At 37.8% G+C, this 22,267-nt stretch overlaps 2 protein-coding genes across 3 annotated transcripts in view; both read left to right on the forward strand.

The window, feature by feature from the left end:
* Positions 1-361: 361 nt before the first annotated feature.
* Positions 362-22,267, forward strand: part of LOC106827061 (zinc finger protein 33B) — an 84,312-nt gene continuing 62,406 nt past the window's right edge. The window contains exons 1-4 of the mRNA XM_070491959.1: positions 362-500; positions 4,838-4,896; positions 10,081-10,207; positions 10,494-10,589. Coding sequence (XP_070348060.1) covers positions 4,882-4,896; positions 10,081-10,207; positions 10,494-10,589 — 238 coding nt within the window. The 5' untranslated portion in view covers positions 362-500; positions 4,838-4,881. The remainder of the gene's footprint in view (positions 501-4,837; positions 4,897-10,080; positions 10,208-10,493; positions 10,590-22,267) is intronic.
* Positions 10,165-16,158, forward strand: LOC139041296 (zinc finger protein 892-like). Of its 2 annotated transcripts, XM_070492102.1 has the most exons (3): positions 10,165-10,207; positions 10,494-10,589; positions 14,218-16,158. In XM_070492102.1, the coding sequence occupies exon 3, from the start codon at positions 14,327-14,329 to the stop codon at positions 15,842-15,844; it is 1,518 nt and encodes a 505-aa protein (XP_070348203.1). In that variant the 5' UTR covers positions 10,165-10,207; positions 10,494-10,589; positions 14,218-14,326; the 3' UTR covers positions 15,845-16,158. The 2 variants fall into 2 exon arrangements, with proteins under 2 accessions (XP_070348203.1, XP_070348209.1); XM_070492108.1 differs by lacking the exon at positions 10,165-10,207 and having other exon boundaries at positions 14,815-16,158.

Consider the following 22,267-nt stretch of genomic DNA (forward strand, 5'->3'; position numbering starts at 1 on the left):
TTTTTCACTCCTTAATACTTCAGTATGTATCTCCAAATCTAAGTACATTCTTTCACAGCGGATCCATATTCAAACTTCCGTAACTGCCCTCAAATGTCTCTTAAAGAGATTTCTTTTTCCAACCCAGGATGCAGTAAAGGACCACAAATTACACTTATTTGTTATTATAAGTAGAACCTAACCGGGGTGGCACTGAAAAAGCCAGAACTGCAGGCCTTCCAGAGCAACAATCCCCCAACCAACTAAACAAGATAGATTTATTCGCACAGTTACTTTAAGAAGTGGACGCGAAGGATTATGGGAAGCGCAGTCTTGCGTTTTATTTGCTTGCCCTGCAGAATTTTAGCCGTGGCAGCTAAGTGTCCTGCGCATGCGCCGCGTCGCCATGTTGTTGGTCTCCCTTCTTGGGCCTACAAATTTCGTGAAGCCCGAAATCCCTAAGTTTCCAGATTGCCCAACGACTCTCAGGATCTTGGTTTCCCAGCTTTTTGGAAGCAGAGGTTAGAGCGTGGGCCGGGCGGGAGACGGCGGTGCCCCGCGGTGGCGAGGAGGCCAGCGGACCCGCAGAGGGAGCCAGGACGGCAGACGAGGCCGTCTGGGTTAGGACAAGGGGCAAGAGGCGCGACTCGGGCCAGCTCAGATCCGGCGGCGCTGTGCGCGCGCCCGCGGGAGGGGGCGCGTGCGCAGAGCGTCCGCGCGCTCGGCCCGCGTGGGGTGGGGCGGGGCGGGCCGTGCGACCTGGAGCCGGCGGAGCGGGATTCGGCTTCTGGCTCTGTCCTGTAGCGCGCTGGGCGCAGCGTGCTTGCTTTGTCTTTGTCCTCAGTGGCTCTAGTTTGTAGGGACCGGTATTCTCTGGGACGATAAATTCCAAGAAATGCAGATTTGGGGTCCTGGGTGAGGGTTCCAAACATGAATTTGTTCTCCACTCTTAGAGCCTAATTTCCAAGGAACACACCCTCTCGTATGAGGTTAAGGAGCTGGGACTGCGGAAGCAGAAATCTGTCCTGGAAGAGACCCAGTGGGACATTTGATCTCTCTCTAGAGTTTCACAATGGAGAGACAGTCCCAGAAAGGGATAGATCCTAGAACTTCAGGGCACAGTAATTCCTTCTCTTCCTGTTGAGTGAGGTCCCACGACAACCACCACATAAAAGACAGAGACAGTGGACGCTAGGGTAAATTTCAGAAACCAGAGATGAGCGAGGTCGAGGAGGACAAAGGGCAGATTGCAAAGGAAATGTCATTTCCCTGGGGAGGTAAAGCAGCGTGGGCTGGGCAAAGAGGTCACTAGTCACAGCTGAGGAAGTCTCCCGAAGCCTTCCCTAAAAAGTCTCACCTTCCTGGGTCTACCCTCATTGGTTCTAGATTCTGAACTGAGTTAACAACATGTCCATCAGCACATATGGTAGCTAACAATCTGCTTCAAAGATTCTTTTGAGAAACTATACACAACTTTGGAAAGCAGTTTAAAAATAGACTTCCCCTCAAAGCACTTCATCCTTTTTATGAGAGCTTTCTGCGGATTATCTCCCTCGTGTATAAACAATGTTAGTGAGAACCTGGTAAAACAATATGGCTTAAGTACTTTTGTATGTTAGTGTTGCTGAAGGCCTAGTGTTTTTCATCTTTTTGGTGTAGTGAAATGTTTTTGAGTTTTATTTTCTTATTTTTAATGGCTTTATGAAATATAATTGACATAGCATAAAATTCACTTGTTTTACAGTTAAATTTATAAAATTGTGCAGGTACTGCCATAGTCTAATTTTAGAATATTTTCATCACCCCAAAAAGAAACCTCTTGCCATTGCCATTAGCAGCCACTCCCTATCCTTCCCCACCACCAAACACACATATACCTGCAGCCCTAATCTAATCATTATCTGCTTTTTGTTTCTGTAGATTTGCCTATTCTGGACATTTCCTATAAATGACATCATATGTGGTCTTTTGTAATTGGCTTCTTTCACTTAGCACAATATTTCTGAGGCTTATCCATGTCATAGTCCTTTAGTCCTGTTTATTGCTAAATAGTATTCCGTTGTATGTGTTTGTGGTTGTCCTGCAGAGGGTAGAATCAACCCCTCAATGCAAATTTTGGTTCTGACGTAAAGACACGCCAAAGAAGTAGAAAATGATTTATTATTCACATCATGGGACTTTCTGGGCAGAGCAAGGGAATACCCAAAGTAGTTTGAAAATGGCTTGAGCAGCTTGAGAGAGAGGAGTAGCAAGAGACCCTGGTTCCAATTGGTAGGGTAGGGCCCTGGAACAGTTCCTGAGTCAGCATCCTGGGCCTTGTGTGGTTTGACCCTCCAACCAGTGACAAGGGAGGGAACCCACGGGCTTTGTTATTAGCTTGTCTAAATATGGAACCAATGGGAAGGGAGAGGGTGGGGTTAGAAAGCTGTCAGTGTCAAACATCAAAAATGGAGTCAGACTATTACACTTCACCCCTGATGTTTGACTGAAATGTGCTATGTTTTATTTAGTTGATTTTGGAGTTAAGTAAGCTGTTACCACATTCTATGAGGCCTGCAGCTTGAAGCCAGTGAGAGAGATGCAGATTCTGTTGAATGAATGCCTTATTCAGGAACTCAGTGTTGTGCATTTCAAGAAGTGAAATGAATGCTTTGGTTACTATCAGTAATGTTTAAAACTTCAAAGAAGATAAGAAGTATTGTGGAGAGGCCTTGTATTGTTGCTTTAGTATGTGGAGAGGCATGTGTGACAAAGAATGTTCTCTGACCACAAAAGAATTAGAAATCAGTAACAGAAGAAATTTGGGGAATTCACAAATACGTGCTTAGAGGGAAATTTATGGCTCTTTACTTGTTGTAAGTCTGCTCAGATTTTCTATTTCTTCTTGAGTCATTATCAGTAATATGTGCCTTTCCAGGATTTTGTGTATTTCATCTGACTTATGTAATTTGTTGGCATACTGTTGTTCATATAGTCCCTCAAAATTTTAATTTCTGTAATGTCGGTAGTGATGTCTCATATTTGATTCCTGCTTTTGATAATTTTTTTCTCTTTTTCTGTGCTCACTCTAGCTAAAAGTTTATTAGTTCTGTTGATAGTACCAAAGAACCAACTTTTGGTTTTGTTTTTGTCTCTTTCTATTTCAGTTGTTTCTGCTCTTTGTTTTTTTACTTCTTTCTTCTTGTTTTGGATTTAATTTGTTCTTTTTCCAGTTTCCTAAGTGATTAGGTTGTTGATTTGAGATCATTCCTTTTAACATAGAGGTTTAGAGACATAAATTTCCCTCTAAGCATGTATTTGTGAATTTCCCAAATTTCTTCTGTTACTGATTTCAAATTCTTTTGTGATCAGAGAACATTCTTTGTGTGATTTAAATCCTTTAAAATTTATTGAGACTTATTTTATGGCCTAGCATATGCTCTATCCTGGAGAATGTTCCCTGTGCACTTGAGAAGTACGTGTATTCTGCTGTTGTTGGGAGCATTGTTGTAAACGTGTCTAGCTAGTTTATAGTGATTAAGTTTTCTATACAACTGTTAATATTCTGCCTAGTTAATCTATCAAATATTGAGACTTGGGTATTGGAGTTTCCAACTCTTATTGTTGAGTTGTCTCTTTCTCTCTTCAATTGTATCAGTTAGCTTCATGTATTTTGGGGCATTTTTGTCAAGTGTATATATTTAAAACATTGCTATTTCTGTCTGATGGATTGGTCATTAAAATATTCTTTGTAAAAAAAAAGTAACACTTTTTGTCTTAGAGTCTATTTTGTCTGATATTAGTGTAACCATTCTAGCTCTCTTATGATTGCACTTGCCTGGTATATATTTTTCCATCCTTTTATTTTCAACCTGTTTGTACCTTTGAATCTAAATTGTGTCTCTTCTAGACAGCGTAAAGTTGAAGCTTGTTTTTTAATCTCATGTGACAATCTGCCCCTTGATGGAAATGTTTAATCCATTCATATTTTAACGTTATTGTTTACTTGATTAGGTATATGTCTGCCATTTAGCTGTTTTTCCTTATATGTCGCATGCCTTTTTTGTTCTTTTGTTTCTCCTTTACTACCTTCTTTTTGTATTAGGTGAATGTTTTTTATTGTACCATTTTCCTTAAATGAATTTTTAAATAAATTATTTTTGAACAGTTTCTAGATTTACAGATTAATTGTGAATATAATGCAGAGATTTGTGTATACCCCACATTAATTTCCTCTGTTTTTAACATGTAACATTAGTATGGTACATTTGTCAAAATTTACAAACCAGTATTGATACGTTATTATTAACTAAAGTCCATATTTTTTCCTATTTCCTCAGTTTTTCCATAATGGTCTTTTTCTGTTCTAGGACCCTTTCTGGAATACTGCATTACGTTAGTAGTCGTGTCTCCTTAGGCTCCTCTTGGCCTGGTGATATTCAAACTCATCACTTCCTAATTTATTTCCTTCATTTTACTCCTATCTGTGCTCTTGAAGCTGTTTACCTGTTTTCTCAGTATGGTGGGATTATAATATAGTATATAGTGGTGTGCTGTTGCACACCTCTTCCCAAGTCTGTTCAGCAACATCTTGTTGGTAGTTTGAAATTGGCCATGATAGGAATATTTATGCCTCAGAAATTGGCAACTACAAGTCAGGGCTTCTTTTTTTTTTTTTGAGAGCCTGTTATTAAATATTTCACTCTATTGGTGCTACCTCTATGTGGCCATTCCTTCTCCTTTCAGGATCCCTCAGGACATTGTCCCACAGGAAGGCATTTTACCCACTGGTGTGCAGAGATTTTGTAGGCAGGTACATCCAGGAGCTGTAGGGGAGGCCAGTTCTCTTATGACTCATTTCTCTTTCCTTGTTTCTCAGTTGTATCTTTGCAGGTCTCTATAGTTTTTTAAGAACAGCAGAAAATGAACAAATTCCAGGTGAGTTTTTTTTTTAATTTCTTTGTTTTATGTTGGATTTTATGAGATGTACAAGGTATAACCATTAAAATGTAAGTGTAGGAATTAGTAAATGTCAACTTTGGGGGAAATATGGAGTAGCAGATTAGTAGCAGGGCAAAGGTAGTATGTCAGTGACTTTGAAGTCCTTATGTGAAAGTTAGTGTTGAGCTGTATGTCTGTCTCTGAGAGAAATAGCAGACGTTATCACAGGAACTGCATTGAAAATAAGAATAAGCCAGACTGATTCTTCTTGGAACATAAAAGGCTTTCCTGACATTGAAGTCTGAGAACAGCGTTTTTGTATCAAAATGGTCATGTAATACAAAATATTGTATTAGAACAACATTCTCATAACAACCTTGAAACAAATGAGGGCTGTTGCCTCTGATGGAAGAGAGCATGGTAGAAACAGAGGGTATATTGCCAAAGCTTAACTGGTATGGATTATCAAGGGACCGTAATACCAGGGTCTAGATAGAGCTGTTCTATGGTCCAGCTTAAAGCTGGGATAAAACCTGCTATCTGGAGGAGTGGTGAATGGGCAGTACAAAATAATTTACTGTAACCCTTCATAAGAAAGTTTTTGGTTTTTATTTAGGTTTTCGTATGCTGGTTTTTCAGCAGAAAGTTCAAATTATATTCTCTGGAAAATATTTCTGCACATCATTTTTCCATTTTAACTCATTGCATGCAGTTTTGGTTCTTTCCCATTATCTGCCTGAATTTGTTCTGGTGAAGGTCACTAGTTATTGATTGGCAACATTTCTTCTTTTCCAATAAAGCATTTAATATTTTAAATTTCCATCTAAGCACTGCTTTAGCTGCATCCCACAAATTTTGGTAAGTTGTATTTTCATTGTATGTAAAGTATTTCCCGTTTTCCTGAAACTTATGTTCAACCCATGGGTTATGTAGAAGTGTGTTGTCTAATTTCCAAGTAATTGGAGATTTCCAGAGATCTTTCTGTTACTGATTTCATGTTTGGTCGGAGAACATAATGTGTATGATTTCTTTTCTTGTAAATTTGTTGAGATTTATTTTGTGGCCCATAATACAATCTATTTTAGTGACTATCCCATGTGCATTTAAAAAGAAAGTATACTGTATAGTTGTGGGGTGGCATGTTCTGTAAACGTCTCTTAGGTTTAGTTCAGTGATGGTGTTGTTTGAGTCTTCTATATTCTTTCCAATTTTCCAATATTGAAGTCTCCACCTATTATTTTTTGTCTATTTTTCCATTCAATCCTATCAGTTCTTACCTCATATGTTTTGAAACTCTTTTGTTAGGTGCATACACATTTGGTTTTGTCTTGGAGAATTGACCCTTTCTCATTGTGTAATGGGCCTCTTTGTCTTTGATAATATCCCATGTTATGCAGTCTATTTTGTCTGATGTTAATATAGCTGCTCCAGCTTTCTTTGGGTTATTGTTTATATGGTATTTCTTTCTTTATCCTTTTACCTTAAATTTATCATATGTTTTTATAGTTAAAGTGAGTTTCTTATAGACAGTATATGGTTGGCCCTGCTTTTTTACTGGATCTGACTCTGTCTGTTTCTGGTTTGATTAGAACATTCAATTTAGTTTGATTATCAATATGGTGGATTAAAATGTTCCATTTTGCCAGCTATTTTCTATTTTATTCTTTGTTTCTTTTTGTATTTTTCTTCTCTTGGATTAGTTGAGTATTTTTTATTATTCTGTTTTATCTTTGCTATTGACTTACTATTTTTACTTCTTCTTTTAACTTTTAAAATAGTTGCCCTGGGGTTTATAGTATACATTTTTAATTAATCACAGTCTCCCTTTGAATATTAAACCACTTGATATCTAGTATAATGACCCTACAACAGTATATTCCCACTTCTTCTCTCCTGTCCTTTGTGCTATTTTTGCCCCATGCGTTTTGCTTTAGCGTACGGTATTACTACTACTTTGGCTTTAGACAGTCAGTTTCCTTTAGAGCAAGGATCAGCAACCTGCAGCCCATGGGTGAAATTCAGCTCACTACCTGTTTTTGTAAGTAAAGTTTCTTGGGAACACAGCCACACGTATTCTTCTATGTATTGTCTGTGGCTACTTTCATGCTACAACGGTAGTTGAGTAATTGCGGTATTTACTGTATGACCCACAAAGCCTAAAATATTTACTATCTAACTCTTTACAGAAAAACTTTTCCAACCTTTACTGTAGGGCAATTAAAAATTGGGGCAACAGGCCAGCCCTGATGGCCTAATGATTAAGTTTGGTGTGCTCCACTTTGGCGGCTTGGGTTTGGTTTCTGGATGTAGACCTACACCATTCTTATCAGTGGCTCTGCTGTGGTGGCAGCTCACATAGACAATAGAGGAAGATTGGTAACAGATGTCAGCTGAGGACAAATCTTCCTCAGCAAAAAGAGGAAGATTGGCAACAGATGTTAGCTCAGGATAACTCTTCCTCAGCCAAAAAAAAAAAAAAAAGTGGGGCAGGAGGAATTAATTTAATTTTTCCCTTATTTAGCCATTCCTATCACTCTTCATTTTTTTGTGTAGACCCAAGTTTTACTCTGATGTCATATTCCTTTAACATTTCTTGTACAGCAGTTCTGGTGGTGAAGAATTCCTTAAATTTTTGTTTTTCTGGGAAAGTATTACTTCTTCCTTCAAGATTTTCTCTCTCTGTTTTTTTAGCAGTTTTAATATGTGCCTAGTTGTGCTTTGAGGGGAAATTGTATGCTACTTGGTGTTCTTGAGCTTCTTGGATCTTTGGTTTGTTTTCTGTCATTAACTGGGAGAAATTTTTTTTTTTTTAAAGATTTAATTTTTCCTTTTTCTCCCAAAACCCCCTGGTACATAGCTGTGTATTTTTGGTTGTGAGTCCGTCTAGTTGTGGCATGTGGGATGCTGCCTCAGCATGGCTTGGATGAGCGGTGACATGTCCGTGCCCAGGATTTGAACTGGCGAAACCCTGGGCTGCCAAAGCAGAGTGTTCAAACTTAGTCACTCGGCCACCAGGCTGGCCCAAACTGGGAGAAATTTTAAGCCACTATTTCTTAAAATATTTCTTCTGTCCTATTCTTTCTTTCTTTTCTTGGTCCCAATTATGCATATGTCAGAACATTTGATTGTATTTCACAGCTTTGCGATGTTCTGTTCTCTTTCCCTTTTTTTCATTTTTTCTTCTCTTTGTGTTTCAATTTGGGTTATTTCTGTTGACCCATCTTCAAGTTCATTGATTCTTTCTTTGACTGTGCTGACTGCTGTTAAGTTGGTTGAAGATATTCTTCATCTCTGTTACTATGTTTTCATTTCTGGTGTTTCTATTTGGTTCATTCTCCTGAAATCACTCATCTAATTTTGCATGTTGTCCACCTTTTCTGTTAGAGATTTAAACATATTAATTGTAATTATTTAAAATTCTGTTAGTTTCAACATCTATGTCATATCTGAATCTGGTTCTTATGATTACTTTTGTCGTAGTAGTATCTTGTTAGTTTCCTTCCTTTTCATATGCTTCATGATTTTTGGTTGAAATCCCCATGTTTTGTGTTGACTCTAGACTCAGGTAAATAGATTTTATTCCTGGAAGTGGGTGTGACTTTCCTGCTAGGCTTTTAGTCCAGGGGTTGGAGTTAATCTAGTTAGGAGTTGGGCAGGACTTGAGACTCATTGTTTCTGTTATTACCCTCAGTGCACTACAGTCTTCAGATTTCTCTAGAGATACCTTGCATTTTAGGATAGGGGTTAGTTTGCCAGAGTTGTGTCTGTTAATTTCTGAGTTTTTAGGTTTTCTCTTTGATCTATGCCTCAGTGAGGGTCTCTCTGCATGTTCTTACTTATCTCCTGTCCCTCTGTCAGCCATATTCTATTGGTACTTGTTATTCTAAGCTTATTAGAATGTGGGGTTGTGGGAAGTGGTGGACAGAGTGTATGTTCTATTGTTCTGAGGTAGCCTCAGTCTTGGGTATGCTCTGTGTCCCTGGGTATTGGGGATGTGGCCTTGTTGCTTCTCCCACCCCTTCCCCAGCTCTGATTGTAGGCTCATTGCATAAACCTGCCCTTCCCACAGGGATACAGTAAGTGCCCAGTGGGATTCATGGAGAAAAAGCCTGTGAGAAGGTGCAAGCCCTGTCATTGTCTGTGACCATGAGTGTTTCACACTGTGCCAGCCCACACTCAGTCTTCATCAATTAATATGCCACCTATTCTCGTTGAGTTCTCCTTGCCTAAGGTCCAACTTGGGTAGACAAGAAGGTACACTTCCTCTCTTCTTGCAGATGCATTCTCTCCCTAAATTTGGGCCACTTGGGTGCTTTGCAACCTTGGCTCTCCAAAAAGTTAGAAAAAAAGTTGTGGATTTGAAGTTAGTCTGGGCTTGTTTTCATTGTAGGAAGGAGAATGATTCTCCTTCTTGCTTTCTACATCCTGGGGCGTAAACTGAAGTCAACCCATATGTTTTTAATGCCTCTAATATTTTGTTTGTACTATGTTGCCTCATAATCATAAAGAACATACATCCGTCATATTTAAGGCCTTAAGGCTTTTCCTTTCCAATTAAGCACAATCTATTGACACAAAATAGAGTTAATTTTTCTTTTCTTTCCTGACCCTAGTATACTTTTTATATATTCTAATATATTATAGTAACACCTTATGTTAGTGTTCTTGAGTGTGTTGTGTTTGTATAGTATTTAACCTTCTGAAGATTAGCTCTGAGCGAACATCTGCTGGCAATCCTCCTCTTTTTGGTGAGGAAGACTGGCCCTGAGCTAACTCCGTGCCCATCTTCCTCTGCTTTATATGTGGGATGCCTATCACAGCATGGCTTGCCAAGCGGTGCCATGTCTGCACCTGGGATCCGAACTGGCGAACCCTGGGCCGTTGAAACGGAATGTGTGCACTTAACCGCTGCGCCAACAGGCCGGTCCCCAGTGTTTTATTCTTCATATCCACAACAGCCAGGACATTTCAAGGCATAGAACATTAATAAATTAGAACAAAAGCAGGATATTCTATTATTTTTCTTTCTTCCACAAAGACTAATACAAAATAGTGTACATAGTCAGCATATTATAACATAAACTCTCAACAGTGAACCTGGTAAGAATTCCTTTCCATACATCTTTTCTGTGCTACCCTGATTCCAACCACTTTAGACTGAGCAGAAATGTACTGTTCTAGGGGTCGGTGTCATTTGGAGATGTGGCTGTGGGCTTCTCCCAGGAGGAGTGGTGGCACCTAAATCCTGCTCAGAGGACCCTGTACAGAGATGTGATGCTGGAGAACTACCACAACCTTGTCTCACTGGGTAAGCAAAGTTTCTATATCAAACTGTGTATAGCATGCATTTTATTTCTTAGGTACCAAAATTTGTGGTCTCTTGTGGTTATTATTGTTGAGGCTTTTGATTCAAGGGTCTGAGATTGTTAATCTCTTTTGAGCACCAGGAAGAATAGTTGTATTCTCACATCCTATAACAGGTGTAAATGAGCCTCATCAAGGTCCAGCTCCAGAAAAACTGCCTTCTTCCTCCTTTTGAGTTGCTGTAGCCTGTGCAACCTGGCCCAAATTCTGTGTCATTTTTTCTTCTACAGGGTGTTTCATTAGCAAGCCAGAGGTGATCTTCAAGTTGGAACAAGGAGAGGAGCCGTGGGTATTAGAGGAAGCATTTCTATACTGGAACTACCCAGGTGAGTTAGTGAGTACCAGGCAAGAAGAAGCCAGAGGCACTTAGTTCTAGGTGGTCAGTTTAGGATTTGGACATTTAAACTGTTTTCTAAGGATCTCTTCTTAGTGGACCTGCTCTGGAAGTATAAAAGGATATGTATATGTTAAAATTGGAAGAGGAAAGGAAAATACCTGAGAAGAAATGTAAGATGATTTTCTAGTTGTTAAAAACTCGGATAGTCCAAGGATATCATATATGCAGGCAAGTCAAGTAATATAGGCATTTGCATGTTTAATAGTACAAAGATGGAAACTAAGGAAGGTAATAAAGTCTACTAAAATTTAGTTCATGAGGAGAAGAAGAGAAGAAACACTAATTTCACTGTTACATGTAGTATATTATTACTTGATGCTATCTAAACAAATAGGTAATTAATTAATGGAATTACAGCTTCATACTTAATAAGATTAATTACCATAACAAAATTATAGCTTCCTGGTTTTACAAGATTATATTTTGGTTTTTACCTAAAAACAATGAAAAAATACTTTAATATGCCTAACGAACATTTGCAAACAAGGGAAAGTATGTCATGCTGAAAGGAAACCGTCAATAAATCCTACAAAGTCAAAATATGGCATTCCCTAGTTACAGTCTGATAAAACCAGAAATTGGTAACAAAGTTGTCAAGTATGCAATTCTTTTTTTCTTCTGTATTCTTGAGTGTTTTTTCTTTGTAAACTTCTAATATTTCTCATATTCTCACTTTCCACTGACATCAGTAAGAACCATATTCTTTGATACTTTTATTTTTTTTGCAATTCCTATTGTAGTTAGCGAGGTTTTTTTGTTGTTAGTGGTGGTGGTGTTATTTTTGTATTTTTGTTTTGCTTAGAACATCTCTTTTTTTCAGTAGACTGACAAGATAAATCTATGCTCCCCCTATTATTTATTTCATGAAATTTAAATTATTTGCCTTTCAGTGACTACCACATTATGGCTGGATTTGGCTGCCCCAGTTTTACTTTTCTCTTGCCCATACTCATGGTAAACATCATTTGATCCAATCTCCTCAGATGTCACTTAGACATACCATATTCTTTCCTGTGTCACACCTTTCTTCATTGTGTGCTTTCCCTGGCTGGACACTAAATGAATTAATAAACAAAAAGTGCTTTGAACATTATTTAGTATATAACAAAAGATTATTTTTACTCTTACTATGTTGCATATCTTTAAAGTGTAGGTTAAGTTTATTCTCTTCCAAGAAACAGCCCTCGAATGTTTGAGCCACGTAATCTCTTCTTTCTCTCGATGCTCAGCATGTAGCAGCAGGTCTTTCACAAAAAACTAAACCAAAGTCATATAAGCTGTTACCTAATAGTATCTAACTTTTTCACACCTGACTTATGATCTAACAAAGAAAATGGCCACTGTGTTACTCTTTCTTTATTTTTTTTTAAAGGTTATTTTATTTTATTTTTTGAGGAAGATTAGCCCTGAGCTAACTACTGCCAATCCTCCTCTTTTTGCTGAGGAAGACTGGCCCTGAGCTAACATCCATGCCCGTTTTCCTCTACTTTATATGTGGGACGCCTACCACAGCATGGCTTTTGCCAAGCGATGCCATGTCCACACCCAGGATCCAAACTGGTGAACCCTGGGCCGCCAAGAAGCAGAATGTGTGAACTTAACTGTTGTGCCACTGGGCCGGCCGTGTGTTACTCTTTCTTACTGTGGTGTATAACCTGAAATAGACATTTGGTAAACACATGTTGATTAGAATCAGATAGAGGGAAAAGCTCATATTTTGAAAGCACTATGAAGTAACTCTCTCTGAAAACATGCTCAGATATATTCTGATTCATCAGGTATAAAATGACAGTGTCTAAATATTGTATTTGAAAAAGCTCTTTAGGTAATGTTGATACACACAGCTTGTTGAGGTCTGTTTATTTAAAATCACTCAAGTTCAAAGGAAATCAGAGAGTTAACAACATTTGCTATGAGCATTGGTTATAGTTGGATCAGAGATTGGTGACCTGTGGCCTACAGACCTACCACATGTTTTTGTGAATAAAATTTCTTTGCAATACAACCATACTCATTTGTTTACATATGAGTTTTGGCTGATTTCACGCTCTAATAGCAGAGTTCAATCTTGTGACAGAAGATATGGCCTGCTAAACCTAAAATATGTACTATTTTGCTCTTTAAGGAAAAGTTTTCCATCTGCTGAATTGAAGAATGAAAATAGAATTGCATGAAGCATTTTAGATTCAGCATTTAATTGAGAAAAATTTGTCATATTCTCTCAAGTCTAAGAAGCTATAGTTTCTAACTGGACCATTATTTGATGAACTACTAAGGAAAAAATATTCTGCCCGTTGTACTGTGATCTGCTGGTCACAGGTCTGTAATCAATTATAAGATACATTTGATTTTAGAATGTTAAATATATGTGTCTTACAGTAGCTGCAATACTGTAGTTACAAAGTAGTGATAGCTAAGATTGTGTTAAAACAAGTGGTCTAGACAGGAACTACTTTTAGATTTAGAGTAAATATAACTTTTAAAAGTAGGAGGATTTGAAAAGGCATTTTTGAAGATTTAGAATAATTATATCATTATGTCATTTTTCTAGATACTAAATAGAGCCAAGGCTGGAATGTAAGCTGAGAGAACACACTTTGAGCTTGTTGTTGTGAGTGAGCAATTTAATGTTACGAAGAGCTGACTAGGGCAGAGGACAGTGACTGTGGAGTCATAGAGTGGTAGCTTGAAGATCTGATGTGCATTAAGTTGGTGTAAATTTTGTTTGCTGGAATGATGACTTGTTACAGTTGTCCATGTGGTACTTGGCTCAGGTCAGTGGTTTTTTTAGCTTGGGATAGACTTTGTTGCATTGAGTAACAAATGTGGACAAGACTTTTTAAATGGCAAATAAATATACATGTTATTTTCCGATATTGGGTTGAAAAATATGATCCTTAAATTCTAATATTAAATAGATAACTGAAATGTAGTAATATGAGATGTAAAATGTAAAGCAAGATTAAGTATTAGTATTGTGGCAGGGGCATCTGATCTAGCTTGCCACGAGATCACTTATGCTGTCATTGTTTTGTACTTTCTTTTGGACATTGATATTCCTGTGAATCATAGTTAGAAGGGGAATTAGAGTGCAAGCCAATGACTCTTCCCTTAAACATAAGGCAATTGGTGCATTCAGATATTTACTTTGCCATTAATGTGCAGAATGGAAATAAGGGAAAATTCAACTGGAAACATGAAAACTTGTCAGGATGTTACTAAAACAGTATGGGTTTGAAGGTGTTAGACCTACTCTGTAATTGTCTCCTCAATTTCTCATACTTTCCCCATCAACAACTTTGTCCACTGGTTTTCCTTGTCATTCCAATTACTCTTCATTAGCTCAGTAGGACCCATCCCATTCTCTGTGATTTTCCTCCTGCCTGGATCTACCACTCCAGTAAAATCTTCCATTCTCTATTGACTCTTTCTTGAATTTATATCTTCATCTCTATCCATTTTGAAATTTTTATTTGTAAAATGCTGAATAATTACATGTCTGCTTATTAATAGTTTTTCCTCCCTTTTTTCCCCATTTGTTTTCCCAAACAAACTAGACAGGGAAAAGGCACTTTGATCCTGAGAGACTACTGAAACCAAAAGTCAAATATATAAAAGGACACCTGTATCTTAGTCCAATTCTATTAGGCATTTGTTAAAATTCTTATGGTATGTTCAATATTTTCATTTCTAGAAGACTGCAAAGCTCATGACCTAACAGAGAGAATCCAGGAAAACCAAGACAAATATTTGCCACATGTTGCATTCAGTAACAAAACACTGACTTTAGGGAAAGGTAATGCTTTAAGAAAATCATCTAATATGATCACAAACTTTGTTCCTTCAAGAAAAATGCCCTATAAAAATGACTTACGTGGAATGAGTTTGAAAAATATTTCAATATCAATTGGTAGTAGTAAAAACTCCCCAAGAGAGAAGCCTGACATGTTAAATGTGTATGAGAAGTTACTTGATATTAAGCAGGAAAAAGCTCATACTCAAGAGATTTCTTATGAAAATAATCAAAATGAGAAAGCCCTTGGTCATAATACTGGTATTGTTCAGCACCTAAATATTCAAACTTCAGAGAAGACTTTTAAAGATAATAATGGTGGAAAAGCCTTAGAAAAAAAGACTGTAATAATTTCACACAGGCAAGTTCACACAGGAGAGAAACTCTGTGAATATAATGGACGTGGAGAAACCTTCTGTGAGAAGTCATCTCTCTTGAAATGTCATGGAATCTACATAGAAATGAAACAGTATGAAAGCAATAAAGTTGAAAATAGTTCCAGCAGGATGTCACACTTCACTCAACTTCAGGAAAATCAGAGAGGAAAGAGCATATTCACATGTTATGAATGTGGGAAAACATTCATCCACAAGTCAAACCTCACAGTGCATCAGAGAACACACACAGGTGAGAAACCCTATGAATGTACTGAATGTGGAAAATCCTTCCAGCAGAAGTCAGCCCACATAGTCCATCAGAGAGTTCACACAGGAGAGAAACCCTATGAATGTAATTTATGTGGGAAGTCCTTCAGTCATAAATCAGCGCTCACAGACCATCAGAGAGCACATACAGGAGAGAAACCCTACAAATGTAGTGAATGTGGGAAGTCTTTTTACCGGAAGTCATCCCTCACTCAACATGAGAGAACTCACACAGGGGAAAAACCCTATGAATGTAATGAATGTGGGAAAGCCTTCTGCCAGAAGTCAGCCCTCATTCAACATCAGAGAACTCACACAGGAGAGAAACCCTATAAATGTAATGAATGTGGGAAAGCCTTCTGCCAGAAGTCAGCCCTCAATCAACATCAGAGAACTCACACAGGAGAGAAACCCTTTCAGTGTGATGAATGTGGGAAAGTTTTTCACATGAAGTCAGCTCTTACTAAACATCAGAGAACTCACACAGGGGAAAAACCCTATGAGTGTAAGGAATGTAAGAAGAATTTCTGTCAGAAAGCTACCCTCACTAATCATCTGAGAACTCACACAGGAGAGAAACCTTACAAATGTAGTGAATGTGGGAAAGCTTTCTGCCAGAGATCAACCCTTACTAATCATCAAGGAATTCACATAAGGCAGAAACCCTATGTGGCAGAAACTGGCTGTGTTTTTCCCAATACCCATTTCCTTTTTTTGGTGGGTACACAACTAGTCAAGATTTTCTAGTCTTCCTTTCACCCACGTGGGGTCATGTGACCAAGCTCTGGCTCAGAATATGGGCCCAAGTGATATACATTATTTCCAAGCCTGTAAAAGACTGCATTTGGAATCTTTCCTACTTCCCACTTTTTTCCCCCCAGTCAGAGGGCAATGAAGATCATTCTCTGGACAACTTGGGAACTTGGGAGCTAGTCATTAGAGTTTATAGATTCACAAGTTGGGAGAAACGGGGGTCTCTGAAAGGCTTCCTGAGCAGAGTCCTTCCTTCTCTGTCATCACCCTTAAATCTTTTCATGAACAAGAAATAAACTTGTGTTGAGACGTTCTGTGTTTAGGTCTATTTGTTGCCTTTGTGTATTGTAGCCATCCCTTATCTCATATTCTCTGTGCATCTAATGAAAGTGTGAGAAACATTGCATGTCAGAGAATTCAGTAGGGGAGAAACCCCTGTCAATCTCCTACATGTTAATAAACCTTCATCAACAAGTCAAACATTTTGTAAATCAGAAATTTACAATGGAAAAACCCAAAAATGAAATTTTCACAAAGAAACAAATCTTATTGAACATTAGATAATCGAGAGTAGACTAAAGACTTACAATCTTGAAAAAAATTTTAAACTTTATATATCAGAGAACATGTAATAAAAGAAAATTGTCAGTTTAGGAAATGTGGAAAAAAACGTCATCTAGAAATAATCTTATTCTGGAAGCAATGTGTTGGATGCAATACTAAATATTTTATTAATAATATAACACTGTATGTTTACATCTAGTCATACTCACCCTGGAATATGTAGCTTTAAAAAAAGGCACAAGTGAATTGGATTGTTAGAGCATCCAGTGTTAAATGTATGTGAATAGCCTCTGAGCTCTGTCAGGCTTATACATGTGAATATGCTTTCTAACAACTCTTTTTTTTTTTGGTGAGGAAGATTGGCCCTGAGCTGATATCTGTTGCCAATCCTCCTCTTTTTACTTGAGGTTGATTGTTGCTGAGCTACCATCTATGCCAGTCTTCCTCTATTTTGTATGTGGGATGCCCCCACAGCATGGCTTGATGAGCGGTGTGCAGGTCTGCGCCTGGGATCCAAACCCACAAACCCCAGGCCACCTAAGCAGAGCATGCAAACTTAACCACTGCACTACCAGGCCAGCCCCTTTAACAACTATTTTGTGTATGCTTGATTTTTGTTTTAGACCTGAAAATAGGTATAGTGGAAATGATGTGCCTTTTCTCAAATAACTTTTGTAACACATATTAGGATTTCCTACACTAAAAACTATTGTTATCTCATCATATATTTACACCACAATATATATTTTAAAAGAAACATTGAATGCATAAAATAGCATATGGCATAAGTGTTCTCTGCTGTTTGGTGGCACATATAAATGGGTATAGACGTAGTTACCAAACTTTGCTTTCAGTAAATGATCCAAACAATGTTTCATAAAATCAAGATTTACTTAAAGTATGCAATGATCTGGCATACAACTGTTTGTTTATAACACACATCTGAGTTAATTTTCAAAAGTAGCCTTAAACAATAGTACTTAGTACCCTGTACGGATTAAAAGCAGTGCTTGTTGAAGAAATTATCTCCATTTTACATTTGTGATATATCTAAATGATACACTTCTGTAAACTTAAGTGTGAAGCCCAGATGATGTGTGAGCCACGAACTATCTACATTTGTATTTAGTGTTCTGCCACTTATTTATGGGACCTATGTAGTGATTTAAATCTCTCTCTGCCTCTATTTTCTCATCTGCAGAATGGAGATAATATCACCTACCTCACATACTGAACAGTTTAACTTGGAGTTTTCTGTTATTAGAGGTAAAGGCGTTTATTTCAGAACTTGAACAATAATTCCATCATATGAAAGGAATTTCTGCTTCTTGAGTTGATACCAGAAGATTCCTTTTAGAACTTTGCATTTTGTCAGTTTTATCTTCTCTTTAAAACATATGAAACAAATGTGTTTAAATTAAATTGAATGAAGTATTGACCCCTCTCTGTTGTTGCTTGATTAAATATGGTGTGAAGTAAAGATCCAACTTGTTTTTTTCCCAAATGAATAGCCAACTGATCTTTCACCGTTTAATTCATTCACCCCTATTTCACTGATTTGAAATCACTTTTTTATTGTATACAGAATTTTCCTTTGGAGTGGCTATTGCACTTGTAGGCTCTGCATTCTTGTCCACATCGTTCTACTGTTGGTGCATAACCAAAATGGGCCAGTCGTAGGTCACCACCCTCCTAGCCCTACATTGTATTTCATCGACGAGTACTTGACCTAAGTTGAGCCAATGACAGCCTTTTCTAAGACTTTTATAATTGGAGGCATTTATATTCCAGTTATGTGATGACCCTGGAACAGCTATATAAAGAAAATGCATTTGCAGTAAGAGTAAATAAATATGTAGGGAAATGCAGAATAGTAAAGAGAAGCTTGATGGTGAACAGGCTCAAGTAGTGTGCCAGCCGACAGTACTTTATCCAGCAAAGTTACCCGTCAGATATGAAGGCTAAATAAAGGCTTTCCCAGACAAAAACTGAGGGAGTTCACCACCCCTAGACCTGCCTTGCAAGAAATGCTTTAGGGAGTTCTTCAAGCTGAAATGAAAAGATGCTAATCAGCAGCATGAAAATATAGAAAGTATACAACACACTGGGAAAAGTGAAAAATAGACTTAGAAAACTGTAACTGTATCAGGATGGTGTGTTAACTGCCCAACTATGCTGTTAAGCTAAAGGAAAAAAGTAGTAAAAATATAGCTATTATATATTTAAAAAGTCATAGCTACTGTAAAAGCAGTATTGTGTAAATTGTGAGTGTATGCATCCTATATTTGAAAAGAACATATAGTGTGTTAATGTACAGCATTTTATGTGCACACATAGACATATATTATTTGACATCACATCTGAAGTCCTTAATCAGGTAAGACATTATAAATAAGGAGACAGTGACTTAATGAGAGAGTATTTATAAATATGACGATATAATTTTCCCTATCTCAATGAATACTTCTGGGTGCCCAAAGCAGAACCCTGGAATTCATCCTCAACTGCTTTTCTCTGTAACCTTCAAAAATTAATCAATTATTTTCCATTTCAACTCCTAAAGTATTTAACACGTGTGTTCTCTTCTTCCCCATGATCAGTAACATTTTGCCCTTGGGCTGACTGCAGCAGTGTCAGTGGTATCCTTCCATCCAATCTTATTTCTTCCAGTCCATCCCCCACAGTAGTCAGAATGAGTTTTTTTATGATGCCCTGTTTAGTAAAATCTGTGGTGTCCTCCTGCCCTGAGACCAAGGCTGAATCTCTTAACTTGCTTAATTACAAGTTCACCTTGACTCACTTCTGTTTACTCTCTGCTTTGCACCACCATGTATAAACTCCAGTCATGAATTTCAGTGGTTCTAGTAACATTTTGTCACCTCATACTTTGTGCCTTATCCTGAGCAATCTTCCTTTATGAAAACCAGCATAATGGTTTTGAGTTATATTCATGTTGATATATTTAGCTCTAATTGATTACTACCAACTAATATTACTATTGATTACTATTACTCCATTTTATTAAAATAACTTATTCTGTTGAAAGACACCATGTTTCTAATTTTTCATTATTATGAACAGTACTTTTGTGGACATTTTGTATTTATTTCCTGCAGACTCTAGAGCTGGATCCTCAGTCCACATTAAGAAAAACATTTTTGTGAACCTCTATAACTATAGCACCATATATTTGTTGATTCAACCCATATTTATCAGTCACTATATAGAAGGCATTGTGCAACAGTGAATAAAACATACGTAAGTCGTACCCTTGCAGAGATTAAATTCTATTGAAGCACGTCAGTCGGGGTCTGTTCAGAAGAGAGAAACCACAGCAGTGATCTGAACAGAAACAATGTGATATAAAGAACTGTTAACTTGGTATACAGTCGTTAAGGAGGGAACTGAAAGGGTCAAAAGAGAACACTAAGATAGCATGAAGGTAGTGAGGATCTGAAAGGGTAGAAATCTGTAATTCCAAATATTGAGCACTGTTGCTTCTAATCCTTTTAGTTAGTTCTTTCCCAGGCTTTGGGCAGTTCCCTCACACACGTGCTTTTATCGTCTCTGAAGCTTCCTCTCTGTGTAGCTCTACTCTCTAGTGCTTGGCCCTGCAAACTAACTGCTTTGGTGAATGCTATTTAGTGGTGTCCTTTTACCCGTAAGAAAGTAACTTCATCTGTGTCAAGAGCCTACAAATGAAACACAGGCTGGTTTATGTGCTGCGGGATCTTTCTTAGATGATCTTGTGAAGCATTAGGCCAGCTCTGGTGGTCTAATGGTTAAGATTCAGTGCTTTCACAACCGTGGCCCAAGTTCATTTCCTAGTCCAGAACCACGCTACCCATCTGTTATGCTGTGGTGGCTGGCTGTTGCTTTATGCTGAAAGCTATGACACGGTATTTCAAATACCAGCAGGTTCACCCATGGTGGACAGGTTTCAGCAGAGCTTCCAGACTAAGACAAGAAGAGGACCTGGCCACCCACTTCTGAAAAAATTGGCCAAGAAAACCCTATGAATAGCAGTAGAGCACTATCTCATATAGCGCCAGAAGGGGAGAGGATGGCACAAACAGGCCTGGCAGGGTTCTGCTCTGCTGTACACGGGGTTGCTAGAAGTCAGAATCAACTGATGACACTAACAACAAAATGAAACATTGTAGTTTTAACATTTTTATGTAATTTTAATTTAAAAAAGACTTTGGAGTATAATTTTGATGTTAACGTGACGTATAGAAGGTGAACCCCCCCACCATTCAGCAAATAATAATTATAGGAAGATACTTTGTGCAAAATATATGAAATAAACAGTGTATTAAGGCAGAAATACCTTTTGATGCTCATAAATAAATGTTCTTGGAGAATGCGTCCATTCTTCTTTACATATATTCCTGTTGTGGTAGGCAGAATAGTGGCCCCCTCAAAGATGTGCACATCCTAATTCCCAGAACCTGGGGATATGTTACCTTACCTGGGAAAACAGGCTTTGCAGATGTGGTTAAGTTAAGAATCTTGATATGGGGAGACTATCCTGGATTATCTATTCTGGGTGGGCCCAGTATAATCATAAGGACCCTTAGAAAGAGGGAGGTAAGAGAGTCTGAGTCAGAGGAGATGTGACAACTTAGACAAGTCAGAGTGATGCAGGACCACAAGCCAAGGACAGCCTCTAGAAACTAGAAAAGGCAAGAAACAGATTCTCCCATAGAGCTTCCAGAAGGAACAAGGCCCTGCTGACACCTTGATCAGCAAAATGCATCTTGATTAGTCAAATGAGACTTATTTTGGACTTCTGACCTCCAGAGACGTAACATAATAAATTTGTGTTGTTTTAGCTACTATGTGGTAATTTGTTATGGCAGCAGTAGAAAATTAAAACACCTATAAAAAGTTAATTTTGAATTATGTGGAGTGTGAATTTGTTTTTCTTGATTTTTTATTATTTTTCCTTAGGATAAGTAGGTACTTTTATGTTGAGATATAATTGACGTATAACATTGTGTAAGTTCAAGGTGTGCACTGTGTTGATTTGATACATTTATATATTGCAGTATGATCACCACTGTAGCATTAGCTAACACCTCTCTCATATCATATAATTATCATTTCTTTTTTGTGGTGGGAACAAATAAGATTTAGTGTCTTATCGACTTTGAAGTTCATGATACCATATTGTTGTCTATAATCACTGTGATGTGCATTAAATCTCCAGGACTTATGTATCTACTAGTTGCCAGTCTGTGCCCTTAAAGAACTCTACTATTCCCCCCATCCCTCAGCCCCTGGTAACCACCATTCCACAATCTGTTTTTACAAGGTTGGCTTTTTTAGATTCCACATATAAGTGAAATCACAGAGTGTTTTTCTTTCTCTGACATTTAATGTAGCATAATGCCCTCAAGGTCCATCCGTGTTGTTGCAAATGGCAGGATTTCATTCTTTCTCGTGGCTGAGTAATATTCCATTGTGTATACATATATACCACTTTTTCTTCATCCATTCATCTGTCAATGGACACTTACGTTTCCATGTCTTGGCTATTCTAAATAATGCCGCAATGAACATGGGGGTGCAGGTATCATTTTCAGATATTGTTCTATTTTTCTTTGGATAATTGATGGATCATATGGTAGTTCTATTTCTAATTTTTGAAGAACTTCCGTACTGTTCTCCATAGAGGTTGCACCAATTTATATTCCAAACAACATTGCACAACGGTTCCTTTTCTACACATCCTCATAAACACTCATGTCTTATCTTTTTGGTAATAGCCATTTTAACAGGTCTGAGGTGGCATCTCATTGTGGTCTTGATTTGCATTTCCCTTATGACCTTTTTATGTACCTGCTGGCC

This window comes from Equus asinus, chromosome 2 (assembly GCF_041296235.1).
Source record: "Equus asinus isolate D_3611 breed Donkey chromosome 2, EquAss-T2T_v2, whole genome shotgun sequence".
Lineage (NCBI taxonomy): Eukaryota > Metazoa > Chordata > Mammalia > Perissodactyla > Equidae > Equus > Equus asinus.